The sequence below is a fragment of the Panthera pardus genome, unplaced genomic scaffold, assembly GCF_024362965.1.
Source record: "Panthera pardus isolate Hobbes unplaced genomic scaffold, ASM2436296v1 HiC_scaffold_6, whole genome shotgun sequence".
Classification (NCBI taxonomy): Eukaryota; Metazoa; Chordata; class Mammalia; order Carnivora; family Felidae; genus Panthera; species Panthera pardus.
Window position 1 is genome coordinate 4,629,441 of NW_026526991.1, and position 14,749 is coordinate 4,644,189.

At 59.8% G+C, this 14,749-nt stretch overlaps 1 protein-coding gene across 1 annotated transcript; it reads left to right on the top strand.

Annotated features, from left to right (window-relative positions):
• The first annotated feature begins 2,117 nt into the window (after positions 1-2,117).
• TSPO (translocator protein) lies at positions 2,118-12,867 on the top strand. The gene is made up of 4 exons (XM_019447126.2): positions 2,118-2,218; positions 10,046-10,256; positions 11,804-11,942; positions 12,427-12,867. The coding sequence occupies exons 2-4, from the start codon at positions 10,075-10,077 to the stop codon at positions 12,613-12,615; spliced, it is 510 nt and encodes a 169-aa protein (XP_019302671.1). The 5' UTR covers positions 2,118-2,218; positions 10,046-10,074; the 3' UTR covers positions 12,616-12,867.
• The last annotated feature ends 1,882 nt before the right edge of the window (positions 12,868-14,749 follow it).

The following is a 14,749-nucleotide window of genomic DNA, read 5'->3' on the forward strand; positions in this document are numbered from 1 at the left end:
GTTTGGTTGTGTTGTATCCTCCAGGGTTCAGCCCAGCGCTGGGCACCTTGCAGCGCTCAAGATACAGGCCAAATGCCCGGGAGAAGCTCCAAGCTCGGTGCCGTGGAGTTCAGAGGTCACCGCCCACTTAGAATGGGGGTGGCGCAGAGCTGGGGTTCTGGAAGAGCTTGCTGGCGCAACACTGGAGAGCAGTCAGACTTGGACACGAAGAGGTGTCCAGTAGGGGGTGAGGGGTGCTTTGGCAGGGACACAGAGGAGGGAAAGGGTGGGGTAGTCGGCTTGACCCCATTTTGACAGGGCCTCCGGTGCCAGTTTGGACTGGATCCTAAGCAGCTGGAGGGTCCTCAGCAGAGGAGGGCAGTGGAAGGGACCAGAGGGGAGCTGGGGGCCAGCTAGAGGCTGCGGCTGCTGCTCAGAGGAGGGACAGGGACAGTGGCCCAGGCTCGAGTGGGGTCTGTGGGGCTGGGCAGGAGCGAGGCGGAAGTGATGGGAGGTTTCCAGGCACACCGGGTGCGGCATCGCTATCTGCACGAAGAGCTGCAGTGTGAGCCCCTCGGGCAGCGGCTGGCCCCTCCAAACTGCATGGTCACATCTGTGAAAGGTGTGTGCACTTCACACAAACCTTGTGTGTTTGTTCTCAGTCCCTCCCTTTGGCCCTGGCAAGCAGCAGACATGTGGGGGCAGAAGTCTCTTGAGCCTTGGGCCCCATGTGTAGTAGGGGTGAGGCTGGAGGGAAGCTGCATTGTCTCCTCCCCACGAGTCTTCCGGGGGAGGTGAGCGGGCCACTTGGCCAAGCCACAGGCACCTCCTTACAGGAAGTGGGTGAGGGCTGCCTGGCAGCTCCCTGGGAGGTGTGCCCAGACCGATTTCATCAAGGACAGCAGTCACAGGACCAGCTGCCACAGTACTTTGAGGGACCCAGGAAAATGTTTTAATTTCTTTTATTTTAATAAACTAATCAGTTAACTTATTTTAATTAACGAATTAGTTAAAATATTTTACTTTTTAATGTAAGCTCTACACCCCACATGGGGCTCGAACCTACAACCCTGAGATCGAGACTCACATGCTCCACTGACCGAGCCAGCCAGGCACCCCGCCTTTTTTTTAAGTAGGCTCCCCCTGCCCAATGTGGGGCTCAAACTCACGACCCTGAGGTCAAGAGTTGCATGCTCTACCTGGCCAAGTCAGCCAGGAACCCCTTGTTTTAATTTCTTTTAAAATCAGAAGAAAAAGAAACAATGTAGCCTGGATTATACTTGTCTTTTTATCAAAGCAATCAAAGGAGGAAGGGGCTGCAAAGGCCCAAATCATTTGTGCTGCAGCCGGGAGGCTCCAAGCTACTGTGGTTGGGGAGAAGGAGCTATAGTTCATGTTGGTCCCCCGAGGACCAATTTGGGCAACTTTGGCTTCTGCAGGCTGAGGGTCCCTCGGCCCAAGGACAGACTCGTGGCTTCAGTAATAAAGCAGCACCTGTAGATGAGGAGGTGAGGGGTCCAAGGCCCGGGGCTGGACATGCTGGGCCCATCAGGGTGACTGACAAACTGGAGGTCACCTCTGGGCCTTGATGGTTGCAGTCTCCCCTCACTGAGTGCCAAGCGTCTGCAGGGCTCCCTGCCCACATTGCTCTGTGGCATCCTCATTAGTCCCGAGCTGTCGTGCCCATTTTACAGATGAGGAGATGGAGGCGGAGAGAACCAGTCACAAAGCGGCTGAGCCAGGACTAAGAGTCCAGCCTGCCTCGTGCCCGGGGCACCAGTTTAAGGAACTGGGGTACTCTTCCGGGGATGGGGAGCCAGGGCTACCGTATAGGGGTGTTCGGGGCTTTGCTATCAGGGGGCGTAATTCCCCTCCCTGAGGTCGGGCCCTGTTGCCCCATTTTATAAACGGGAAAGGTGAGGCTCAAGAAGAGAAGCGACCTGTCAGCCGGCGCAGCCGGGAAGGTCACCACGGGAAGGACTGGGGCTGACGGAGCCTCGGGCGCGGAGGCGGAGGCGGAGGCGGAGGCGGAGGCGGAGGCGGAGGCGGAGGCGGAGGCGTGCCTCGCTGGCGGGAAGGAGGCAAAGAGTGAGCTCTCCGGCGGCTTCCAGCCGAGCGGGGCGGAGCCGGGGCGGGGCGGGACCGGGGCGGGGCCTCGCGGCCGGGGCGGGGCGGGCCGGGGACCCGGGCCGTCGCCTCCCGCCGCGCAGTGCCTTCCCGGAGCGCGTCCCCGCGGCTGGTGAGTGGGGCCCGGGCGCCGAGGGGGCAGCGGGCGGGGCGGCCCAGCGCAGGTGCGACACCCGACGGCGCCCGGCCGCCTGCGCGGGGGCCGGGGGCGAAGTGAGGCGGGAGGAGGCGGGCGGGAGCGGCGGGGCGGGGATCCCAGGGGCGGCCGTGCGGCAGCGCTAGGGGCTCGGCCGCCGGGTCAGCGGGCAGGGCGGCCCGGGCCCTGACCTCCGCGGTCGGGGCTGCCGTACGGCGGGGTTCCGGTGGGCGAGCGGGAGACGGAGGGGGAACTAGGGCAGCCTCGCCGGGGCCCGGCCCTCCTCGCCCCGCCCCGGCCCTCTTCGCCCCGCCCCCGCCCCGCCCCTCCTCTCCGCGCCCCTTCCCTCCCCTCCCCGCCGCTCGGGTCTGGAGGGAAGCGCAGCCCCCGGAGGGACCGGACGCTCCCGGCTCCCGCCCATTCCGCAGATGTGTAAGCAGGGGTGGGGATGGGAGGAGGGCGAGAGTGGCTGAGCGGGATACCGTGAGGACCACAAAATGCCCCAGAGACCTCAGGCTGCTGATCAACTTGAGACACTCCATTTCTAGGGGAGGAAACCCAGGCCAGATTGGGAGGTTACTTGCACACAACCGGTTAAGGCCCCAGAGGGCCTTAGAACTGGGTCCCAAGATTCCCAGTTCGGTTCTCAGGTACGCTGTAGCCTGGACAGAGGTCTGGTGTGGGCAGAACATCGCCTAGGACCTGCCTGTCCCCTGGCCCTCCTGCAAAGGAGCTCAGAGCCTGGGTGGTGGGGGGTGGGGTGGGGTGGGGCCTCCCGCTGTGAACACACTGCCAGTTCTGGGGTCCACCCTGCTGGCCTGGCCCGGCCTGCGAGCCTCTCTGGCTGGCCTGCTAGTGCCCGATGGTACCTGGTGCCGGCAGCAAGCTCTAAGATGGATGGCAGAAGGGGCTGGGCTTGGGCCTGCCCTAGGGGCCATGGCCTGGGGCTGTTCCAAAAGGGTCATGGGGCTAGCAGAGGGTCAGAGGAGGCTGTGCACAAGAAGGGTGCCAGGGTGCCTGGCACACAGCAGGCTGTTGACCGAAAGGCCTAGCTGGAGGAATGTGGGCCTGGAGCCTCTTCCTCTGCGGGCAGAAGTGGGGAGCCTCTGTGGGGGATGCGGGACAGCAGTGGCCGATGCCTCCTTCATGGAGCAAGGGTGTTTGTCCACTTGCCTGGAAAGAAACCGGGGAGGAAGGGGTGGGGGTAGCAAGCCTCTTGGTGGAGCAGGGGGTAGGCTGCCTCTTTCCGTTTCTAGAAGGCTGCTCAGCACACCCAAAGGGAGTCTCTGAGGGAATCCTTTCAACTGAGGGAAACTGAGGCTCACCCAGGGGCCCTTGTCCAGGGTCACACAGTGACAGCGGTGGAGCCAGGGTTTGAACCAGTGTGGTTCAAAGCCTTGCTTCCTCCACCAGGCTCGAGAGGCTACTTTCTCCGCCTGCTGTGTGTGTGTGTGTGTGTGTGTGTGTGTGGGTATGTGTGTGTGTGCGCGCGCGCGCGCACCAGGCACACATTTGTGCCTGGCAGTGACGGAATAACAGCTGGCTGGATCTGCCAGAAGCCGCTGACAGTGGGTTCCTTGGGGTGGGGTGGGGGCTTGGGCTCAAAGGGAGGGAGCCTTCTTTTTACTATATACACTTTTGCCTTTTCAGTATTTTATTTTCAAATCTGTTTCTCTCTCTTTTTTTCAAAGTTTATTTTGAGAGAGAGGGAGGGAGGGTGGGAGAGAGGGGGGCAGAGGGAGAGGGAGAGAATCCCAAACAGGTTCCACGTCCATGGAGCCCCACGCCGGGCTTGATCCCGAGACCCTGGGATTATGACCTGAACCAAAACCAAGAGTCAGATGCTTAACCCATTGAGCCACCCAGGTGCCCCTGTTTTTACTTTTTTTTTTTTTTAACTTATTTCTGATTATGCAAGCCATGCCTGAATATGCTCTTTGTGTTTAAAAAAGTAGTCATCTGCCCCATAAAGCAAATGCCCCCTTGTCACTCCCAGCCCCACCCCATCCCAGACCTCCCAGGTCACCAGCTGGATGGGGATCCTTCCTGACCTGTTGTCTCTTATGCTGGGTACTTTCATAATGAAGAAGATTCACAAAGGTTATGAATGAGGAGGATTCGCTGTGAGTCATTTAAAAGTAGAAAGGATCGGGGCACCTCGGTGGCTCAGTCGGTTGAGCATCCGACTTCGGCTCAGGTCATGATCGCGCGGTCTGTGAGTTCGAGCCCCGCATTGGGCTCTGTGCTGATGGCTCGGAGCCTGGAGCCTGCTTCGGATTCTGTGTCTCCCTCTCTCTCCGCCCCTCCCCCATTCATGCTCTCTCTCTCCCTCTCTCTCTCTCTCTGTCAAAAATAAAATAAACATTAAAAAAAAAAGTAGAAAGGATCTTCTGTGTCTCCTTCTCTCTCTGCCCCTCCCCTGTTCGCACTCTGTCTCTCTCTGTCTCTCTCAAAAATAAATAAACATTAAACAAAAATTAAAAAAACAAAAGTAGAAAGGCGCTTTAAAACAAGTCCCTGGACAGCGGTGGCTTGAGTGAGAGATAAGGCCGGGGAGAGCTGGGCACAACTGGGGAGGCGAGGGTGGGAATCAGAGAGACAAAACTCTTTTTTTTTTTCCTGGGGAGCAGTTTCTGCCACCCCCAGGGAACAGGAGGATCACTAGCTCAGCCCACACTTCACAGATAGGGACATAGAGGTTTGGGACGTGAGATCTTAGGGCCAGAAATGGGTCTGGAGTCTCTTGGCCAGGAGCGAGGCATCTTAAGGACAGGTCCTGACTCCCACCCTGAGGGGAAAAGAAGGATTCAGATCCTCTAAGTGCCGCCCCTGGGCCAAGGTGGGGTCTGATGCCCTGTGGGGGCCGGGACATTGGTGCTGGGGCTGAAGAGAGTGAGCCTGTTGACCCTGACAGAATCTTCTGACACTGGGCAGAGGGTGGGACCGCTGAGGCCAGCAGACTCCCACCTCAGGAGTGGGGGTGCTTTGGGCCTCAGAGTCACACAGATCTGGAAAATTCTGCGACTCCCTGTGCCTCAGTTTCCTCATCCGGACGGTGGGAATAGTAACATCCACCACGGAGGCTGGGAGGGTGTGGCTCAGGGTCCCCGGAAGAGAAGCAGCTGGTCGCCTCCCCTGCAGCCACTGTGACGAATTAAGTAATGACCAGCAGCATGGGCCTGGCCCACAGCTTGCCATCCACCAAGCACCACCCATGATGCTCATTCCCCAGAGGCCTAGAACCTTCTCCTGACCCCAGGTCCTGAGCCCTCTGTGTTGGAAGTCCTCCTCTGGGAGTGGCCCCTGGCCGTCTGTGAAGCATCTTGCCCCATTTAGCGCCCTGTGCCTGACTGGCTGATGTTTTCTCAGCCTTGGGTCTATGCCACGGGGCTGTTTCTTCCCCCGGAGGAAATGGGGTGAGTGGCCCCGACACTGGCAGCACAGCGCCTCGCTCATCTGGTCCTCGCTTGGGCCTCCCCCTGACCCCATGAAGCCGGCCGGGCAGGTTTTCCACGCAGCTGATCAGCCCTCGAGCCCTTTCCCAGCCTTGGGTGCTCCCTCACCTTCCCCAGCCCTCCCTGGGACCCCATCCCAGAGCACACCTCTCTCAGGCCAGCCCAGCCCAGCCCAGCCCAGCCGAGCGTGACTCAGCCTGGTGGGTCCCCCCCATCGGGTGATTCAATGGCTGAGCAGTCCCCAAGAGGCCACAGGAAGCTCCCTGCCCGGGCTCTCTGCGTGGGAGGCATCTGGCCTTTCTGTGTTCGACCTTCGGGGCGGGCAGACTCTCAGATCCCCTAGGCCCAGTGAAGCATAACCACAGCCAGGCTCTGGAAGGCGCAGCCGGGGGTGGGGCAGGAACACGGACTCAGACCCTACTGTGTCCCTGAGGCCTTAGGGAAGCCACCGCCCTCTGGTGGCCCTTGGTTTGTCCTGTACCCAGGGACCGGGTTGGTGGGCTGTAGGGCCCCCTGGCCCTGTGAGCGAGTCCTGTGTGGGATTTCCTGGGCACGGGCTGGGTGCTGTGGCAGGGTGACACGGGCGCCCCTGCCCACAGCACCTTGGGGAGGAGTATGGACCCACGCGGCAGTGTGAGCACGCCTCAGAAACATCACGGTCAGCGAAAGAAGCCGGGCCCCAAAGGCCCCGTGGTGTATGATGCCATTTACATGAAATGTCCAGAAAAGGTAAATCCACAGAGACAGAGGGCTGGTTACCAGGGGCCGGGGGAGGGAGGAGCAAGGAGTGTACGGGGGTTCATTGAGGGTGATGAAAACGTTTCAGAACTTGGTGTGGATGGTGATTACACGACATTGGGAGCGTAATACTGTCACCGAATTGTGCGCTTTAAGGGGTTAATTTGACGTTATGCAGATTTCACCTCGATTAAGAAAAAAAAGTAGGAGAGAAAAAAAAAAAAAAAAGACACAACCCGGGACCGGAGCCACTGACAGTCTCAGAGCAGGAGTCTTGTGGTGGAAATGGAGGCTCGGAGGCTCTCGGTGGCGCTTGCAGTGGGGTCTGGGGCCCGGGCTCAGGGCCTGATGCAGTGACAGATGCCGAGCGTAATAAGCAAGGGACAGTGCAAGCTGTTATCCAAACCAGGATACTTCTTTTTTAACGGTCTACTTGGAACCAACTTGGGACTTGTAGAAAAGTTACAAAAGTCGTACCGAGAGTCCCCACGTAGCCTCCACCCAGCTGGGAAGTCACTGTGGTGTGGCGCTCGCGACCATAGACCCCCAGTCACCCTGAGGAGACTTGAAGTCTGACATTCAATGCCTGACTCCCAGCCCCTCCCCTCAGTGTCCGGGCCTCAGTTTCCCTGCCGGCATGTGAGGATCAGGACGGTGTGAAGGCCTCCCACCTGCTCAGCCATGTCCCAGTCTGGGGGAGACCTAGGGCACAACCTGTGGCACAATCACAGCTCCTGCCGTTGCCAAATGCTGTCACTTTACTGTGGATCCAGCATATTTGTTAGGCAGGCTGGGCTGTGTCCCCATTGCATAGATGAGAAAGCAGCTGAGGAGGCCCGAGCCCGTCACATGTGTCACCAGGTCACATGCTGGTGAGCCCAGCGGGACGGCTGGGTCCCAGGGCTCTGCGTCCAGAGTTCCACATCCACCTGGCAGGAGCACAGGGCCAGGGGTCCTGTCGGTTGTGGTGAGATAGACCCTCAGGCTCACCTGTTCTGTGCTCTCTGGAAACCAGAGGGCAGCGCAGGAGGGCGAGGGAGGGAGGAATCAGTCAGTCCCCAGATGGCAGAGCTGGAATCTGCTAGCACTCTCTCGATTGTTTCCTTTAAAATGGTCTTCATTATAGACGTTTTGGAAAACGATAAAGACGGAATGAACGTAGCGTTGTAAATCCCACTGCCAAGGGCAGCCCATAGAATCCTCGGCTGCCCGCTTGCAGAGGGGTCCCCGGCCGACGCCTGTCCTGCTCTGTGCCTCCGGTCTTCCGCTGGCAGATGGGATGAGATGTCATCGTTCCCCGCAGGGCAAGGATTGAAGGGTGGTGGGCAGTCAGTCGTTCCCCAGCAATGTTAGCTTTGTGATTATGACGGTTCCTAACATCTTCGTGAATCTGTTACAGGTTTTATTTTTGTGTTTTATTAGTTTTTTAAGTTTATTTATTTATTTTGAAAAGGAGAGATCACAAGCAGGGGAGGGGCAGAGAGAGAGGGAGAGAGAATCCCAAGCAGGCTCTAGGCTGTCAGCATAGAGCCCGATGCGGGGCTTGAACCCACCGACCATGAGATCATGACCCGAGCTGAACTCAAGAGTCGGGCGCTTAACCGACTGAGGCACCCAGGCACCCCAAATCTGTTACAGTTTTTTAAAAAAATTTTGGTGTTTATTCTTGAAAACAAAATTTTAAAAAATGTTTATTTTTGAGAGAGAGAGAGAGAGAGACAGAACATGGGCAGGCAAGGGGCAGAGAGGGAGACACAGAATCTGAAGCAGGCTCTAGGCTCTGAGCTGTCAGCACAGAGACTGATGCAGGGCTCGAACTCAGGAGATCATGACCTGAGCTGAAGTCAGATGCTTAACCAACTGAGCTACCCAGGCGCCCCTGTTACAGTTTTTAAAATGCTTATTTGTGTTATTTATTTATTTTTAATTGGGATCATTCTGTAGTCAATTTTATATTCTTTCCTCACTTATGTGGAGAACAATTTTCATGTTATGAGAGTCCTCAACAGCTGGCTTTAGGGGTTGACTGGCCCTGATGGCTCCCCATTGCCTCCAGAGCGAGCACACCCCCCCTTCCCTGCACCTGCTCCCCCACAGCCCGACCCCCTCAGCCCATGCCGATCATTCTCTTCACCCTGACCGCTCCCGCCCCCGTGTCCCTGTGCAGGAAGGGCGCACTGTGCCGCCACGACCTTCTTTTCTTTGAGCCCGGGTCAGCGGTGCCCTTTCTGACCGAGGTCTGTGTGCCTCTCCGGGACCCCCACTCCGTCTACCCTGGGCCCCAGCCCCCGCCCCAGGAGGCCGTGCTACAGGTTTGCTGAGCTGAATCTGGGTGGGTGGCTTCTTATCTCCTGCATACAAGCACCCCCAGATTCTCCAGTTAGGATCAGGCTCTGTCAGCGGGAGCCCAGCCTCCTCATTTTATGGTGGGGAAACTGAGGCCCAGTCAGGGTGCTCACAGGCTTAGAGTCCCACAGCAGGTACGGTCAGAGCTGGCCTGAGATGCCCCCAGCTGGGGGTCCCCCTTGCTGTCACTCTGGATTCTCAGCCCCAGTGAGCAATTCAGTCTGCTGAGAGCCTCACTGGCTGCTGGGCGCCTAGTAGGTTCTCCGAGACCTCAGGGCTGCGGGGCAAGGGGGCGTAGCTGTTGAGCACAATGTACAAGCCTGATGACTGGGTCCCCCAGCCCTTGAGGTGGCAGCATCCAGGCCTGACGCAGGGGGCCTTCCTTGCCCTGAGCCCTGCCAGCCTCTCAGCGCCGCCGAGGGGACCTCACCAGCCCTGAACTCTTGCTAACTCCTGTTCTTTCCCACCCACCTCCTCGATGAGCCTGGGCGTCACGGAGGGAGCAGCTTTTGGACTGGGCAGAGCCTGGCCCCAGAGTGCTGTGTGACTGGTTTCCCTCTCTGGCAGGCAGGGCAGGGATGGTGATTTTAGGGTGGGCCTGAAGGTTGGTGGTAAAATGCTCCCCTACTGAGCTTGGCCTTGGTAGGCAGTGTTGATATCCCATTCTACAGAGGGGGATACTGAGGCCCAGAGGGCTGAAGTGATTTGCCTGAGGTCACAGTGAGTCAGTGGAGAGCCAGGGTTTGAGCCACGCTCTGTGTGATCCCAGCTACTGAATGAATGAATGAGTGATGAGAGAATGAATGAATGAGAAGTACTAGAACATAAAGTAGAGGGTGTGGACTGATGCAGGCTTCCTGGGGCACCGAGCTGTCAACTGGCCTGGGGAGGAAGGGTTGGGAAGACTTCTTGGTGGAGGAGACACGAACTGGTCTTGAATGCAACTTGACAGGAGCCCCAAGGTCAAGGGTGAGGGTAAGAGAGAGGACAGGGCCCTGGCCGCTGAGGCAAGAGCTGAGGTTGGGGCCACCTGTGGGGGCAGGGGTGACCCCAGGCTCCCGCCAGTCAGGGCAGCCTTCTGGGTCGGGGGGCAGGAGTTTGGGTGGAAATGCATTCGTTGCAGCCGGTGCACTCGGCTGGCAGGGGCTGCCTGTGTGAAGCTGGCCCCTCCCCGCCCAGCGCCTGGGGAGGCCTCGCCCCAGTTCTGGAGTGCCGCCCCGCCCCTCACCCCACCCCTCACCCCCACCCCTGTCTTCTCTTTCAGAACTTTCCAGAACAGCAGCCGCAGCAGCAATGGCCCCGCCTTGGGTGCCCGCGGTGGGCTTCACTCTGGTGCCCAGCCTGGGGGGCTTCCTGGGCTCGTACTATGTCCGCGGGGAGGGCCTCCGCTGGTATGCCGGCCTGCAGAAGCCCTCCTGGCACCCGCCCCGCTGGACGCTGGGCCCCATCTGGGGCACCCTGTACTCGGCCATGGGGTAGGTGGGCGGGGCCTCCTCCCCCTTCCGAGGCTGAGGCTCGAGTTTAGAGCTTCCCCACGTGCTCCTGGGGCCGCAGGCACCGTTTCCTGGCCGGGTTTGCCAAGCGAGGGTGGAGGCAGCTTCGGGACCGTTGCTCCAACAACTGAACTTTCTCCTCCAAGGCCTCCCGGGAGGGGCGGGCCGGATGGCGCAGCCTCACGCTGGCACCCTGGCTGTTTTCGCAACTCCGGGGAGTGGGGGTGGGGGTGGGGGGAGAGAGCCTGGCTCAGTGTGTCAAGTCCAGACCTGGGCGGCTTCCAGGACCCACAGCGGCAGCAACAGGAACGGCACTTCTCGCAGCTACCGTTTGTCGAGCACCTGCTCCGTGCGAGGCTGGGTCTGGGTTAATTTGCAAGGCCACCCATTTGACAAGGGGTCTGGAGAAGACACACAGCCAGCAAGTAGGGACCCTGCAGGAAACCCTGTGGCGAGACGGCGGCAGCTGGGCGGGTGAGGGCACCCTCCTGGTGGCTCTAATGGGAACTGCAACCAGCCGCTGCGGCCTGCTTCCTGCCCTGGAATGTTCGTTGCTTCCCTGCATCCTGAGTCTATGCCAGCCCAGGGTGGGGCTGCAGATGCCAGGCGCCCGGGGAGCAGGTGGCACAAACCAGGCTGGATGCCCCCCGGGGTTCTGATGGGACTGAGACACCCACAAGTCCGCACAACCCGGGTGTCACGTGGGCATCACCCCCGGAGTCCCAGGCCCTGCCCAATCAGGCTCCCAGCTCTTCCTGTGTCCTGCTTTCTCCTCCCCGATCCTGGCCCAGGCATCACTATGTCTATCTCATCTTGCTTCAGTCTCCAGGCCTCCCCCTTCTTCTTGGCCTTCCTCCTCCAATGAGATCCTGATAAAGCACAAATGTGACCCTGGTCTCTCTGTCGTGGGACCCTGCGGAGGCTCCCTGTGACCCTGATGAGGTCGAATCTCTCATGGAGTAAAGACTTCGGGCTCTGGCCCTGGCCACCCGGATTCAAATCCTGACTTTACCTGCTGGTTGCCTGCTAGGGGGTCTTAAGAGAGTCACTTCACCGCTTTGTGCCTGAGTTTCCTCACCTGTAAAAGGCGGGTGACGACACTGCCCACCTTCATTTATCATGAAGATAAAACAAGTTAATGCTCGGAAAGTGCCAGGGCAGTGCCTGCGTGTGTGAGAGCTGGAGGACGTCACCTGTGCCTGTGCCGGTCCCATCCCCGGCTGGGCCAGGAGCCTCTTTCTCACTTGTGTGCCTCACGTGCTTTGCTCTTCAGAGCCTGATGATGATGATGGCAGATATTTATTGAGTGTTGCATGTGCCAGGCGCTGACCCAAGCACGGCCAGTGTGTTAACTCACATCCCGACAGCAATCCTGTAGCGAGAATGAAGGCCCAGAGAAGTCAAGCAACTTCCCTGAGGTTACAAGGCAGTCAGCGGCAGAGCGTGCCTGAGCCGTCACCGTGTCGCCCCATAGGTGAGCTTTTGGGTCTCTTCCCTGCTGGTGCCCTGACCCGTGGCCTCTGTTTCAGGTATGGCTCCTACATGGTCTGGAAAGAGCTGGGGGGCTTCTCGGAGGAGGCTGTGGTTCCCCTGGGGCTCTATGCCGGGCAGCTGGCCTTGAACTGGGCGTGGCCTCCCCTCTTCTTTGGCACCCGACAAATGGGTTGGGTAAGTGTGGCCTTGGCCAGTCCTCTTGGTCCCTGGAGATGGCCTGTGGAGGAGTGGCCTTTCCGTGGGGTACATGGGGCATCACATCCTAGATGGAGTGAGCGTCTCGCGACGGGGGCGGCTCATGGTCAGGATCTCTCAGAAGCTCAGGGGGCCGGCAGCCCTCCACGCTGCTCCTCCTTCAGTGAAGGGAGCACTGCAGACTCCTGATGGAACCAGATGGGCTTGCGGGCTTGGTTGGGGGGCCATTGTATGCTGAACACAGCGCACCTGGTGATGTGCCTCCCTCACCCAGCAGGGATCGGTCCCATTTTACAGATGGGAAACGGAGGCACACAACGAGGGAGGGGCTTGGCTGGGTCGCTGAGGGGTGGGATGGAGGAGTGTTCCCTCGATCGCCACCTGTAAGCGGCCAGCTGGGACGCACATCTCGTGGCTACGTGAGCCTCAGGCCTCCCTGACCCCTCTGCCCGTGTCTCTGCAGGCCCTGGTGGACCTCCTGCTGACGGGTGGGCTGGCAGGAGCCACGGCCGTGGCCTGGCGTGGGGTGAGCCCACCGGCCGCCCGCCTGCTCTACCCGTACCTGGCCTGGCTGGCCTTTGCGGCCGCGCTCAACTATTGCGTGTGGCGGGACAACCAGGGCCGGCGCGGCGGCCGGAGGCTCGTCGAGTGAAAGCGCGCCTCGTCCGAGGACTGTGGCTGCCCGCCGGTCAGGTGGTGCCCGTGGTGGTGGCCCTTCTACTTCCGTGGCCACCGGGCCTGTAGGCGTGCCCGGGTCTCAGCCCCGGGGGCTCACCGCCCGCTTCGGAAGTGCTCTAGGCCAAGCTCCTGCCCCAGAAACAGCGTCCTGTGCTTTCTGCCCCTGCTCCAAGCAAGCTCTCAGAACGTGGAAGGTCATAAGGCAAATAAAGTTTTTAACCTCCTGGCAGTGGCCCTCTTACTTGGGCAGGGGCTGCTGGCTGCGGGTGGGGGCGGGAGGGACTCATCCTCCTGCGGGATCTGTCCAGGCTGCACCATCCAGACGGGGCTGGACCAGGTCAGTGCTCACCCACGCTCCTCGCGCCTCCCCCCAGGCTCTCTGAGAGGCGGGGTGTCTTGCCTGGCCCAGAGCAGCCTGGGTTCAACCCGGAGCCCACACCGGCTATGCCGCGGCTTGGCTGGCGTCCGGCAGGCTGGGACCTCGGTCCTACCCACTCTCTAAGCCCCCGGGAAGCTCAGCCTGGGGCGTGGGCCCACAGTTGGCCTGGGCCAGCACCTCGGCACCCTCAGCTGGCCTCGGCCGGGATGGGGCTGGGCCTAGAGCTGGGGACACCGCCTGACCTGCCCCTTGGGTGGTGGGACTCGTGCCAGCCTCACCCCACCAGAAGCAGCCTCACAAACACCAAATCGGCAGGAGGGCGTGTCAGAGGCAGTAAGGCCTGTGTCCCGGCTGCTGGGAGTCGGTGAGGTTGGCGGCCCCCCCCCCCCCCCCCACAGGCAGTCTCCCCCTGGGGCGGTCCCTCTGCTCCGGCTACGAGCTCCCACATTCCGCGTGCGTCCTGCCTCTGCCGCTCGGCCGCCTGGCGCCCGTGACCTGCCGTGCCTTTTGTTGCCTGGTTTTGCTTGTCGATTACCCAAATTGGCAAAACTTTGGTGTTTCGCTCGGTCATCTGGGGAGGCCGGATGCTTCGCGGCCCGTCTCCCCTTGTTCTATCCCCACTTTACGATGTCAGGAAAGCTCAGGGAGAGCCAACTGACTGCATTGTTCTGAGAGAAGGGGCGGCTGTCTTCCGGGGCCATCGCCCTGCTGCTTACCCTCAGCTCCGGCGGATTTTGGAGCCCAACAGACGATGCTCTGCAGGAACGCGGCAGCCTGGCAGCCGGGAGCACCTTGGCCAGCTCCCCACGCTGTTGTTCTGATGCTCGTGAGAGCAGAGGGGTCAGATGGGGGACTCTTTGAACATCCTCATTATTTCCGAAGTTCTCCAAGAAGGTCAGGGGGCCCCCGGATGTGTCACAGCCACCCCTGCGCCTGCCAGATGTCCTGCACTGAGCTTTTTTTTTTTTTTGTACTTAGCACTTAACTGCACCCGAGACTTCTGCCATCCTTTCCGTGATGCTGGTGCAGGCGATTTTTTGCCCCTTCCATTCACTTGTGGGTCCGTTCATCCCTAGCAATATCCCACACACTTCCTACTGGCCACATACCACGCACGGCCACAAAAATGCCTGACGAAACGGACGAGAGGCAGATGCACTTTGCCATTTTGTTTGCTGGCTTTCTTGTGATGCTTCCCCCCCCCTCGCACCCCCTTCTTCATACACAGCGTTCTCTTCCTTTCTGAGCTGTGGTCATCCACTAGGAACGTCAGGGTGCTGGCAGTTTCCACGTTCGTTTAACAGGAAAACCCACACCTCATGGATGGGTCACGTCCTTCTGGGCTGTGCTCTTTGCTGGAGCTACTTCGTGCCGTTGAAATCTGAAATCTGGGCGTTTGTCTCCTTCTGCAGCTGACTGGCCATAAAGGACACAAGGCCATTCCCGCAGCCCAGGAGGGCTCGGCCGACCGTCCGCAGGGGCACAGCAGTGACTGTGGGTGTGAGCTGAGCACTTTAACGTGTGGTCGGCCACCCTGAACCCCGCAAGTGGAAGCCTCGTCTCTGGTGCTAAGAGGTTCTCCTACATTGGCGCCTCTCCAGGAGAGCGCCACCGAGTCCGGGGGTGTCGCTGTGGCCACGGAACATCACGGAGGGTCTTTCTAGATGTCACTATGAGCATCTTAAGCTTCCCCTTTCGGATTTGTGTGGCTCTGTGGAACATTGGTACA

What these genes read in the sequence shown, in the direction of transcription:
- TSPO (XM_019447126.2), top strand. Translation starts at nt 10,075, where the DNA reads ATGGCCCCGCCTTGGGTGCCCGCGGTGGGCTTCACTCTGGTGCCCAGC. An exon ending in ACCCTGTACTCGGCCATGGG is followed by an intron (nt 10,257 to 11,803) that starts GTAGGTGGGCGG and finishes CCTCTGTTTCAG; the next exon opens with GTATGGCTCCTACATGGTCT. An exon ending in GCACCCGACAAATGGGTTGG is followed by an intron (nt 11,943 to 12,426) that starts GTAAGTGTGGCC and finishes GTGTCTCTGCAG; the next exon opens with GCCCTGGTGGACCTCCTGCT.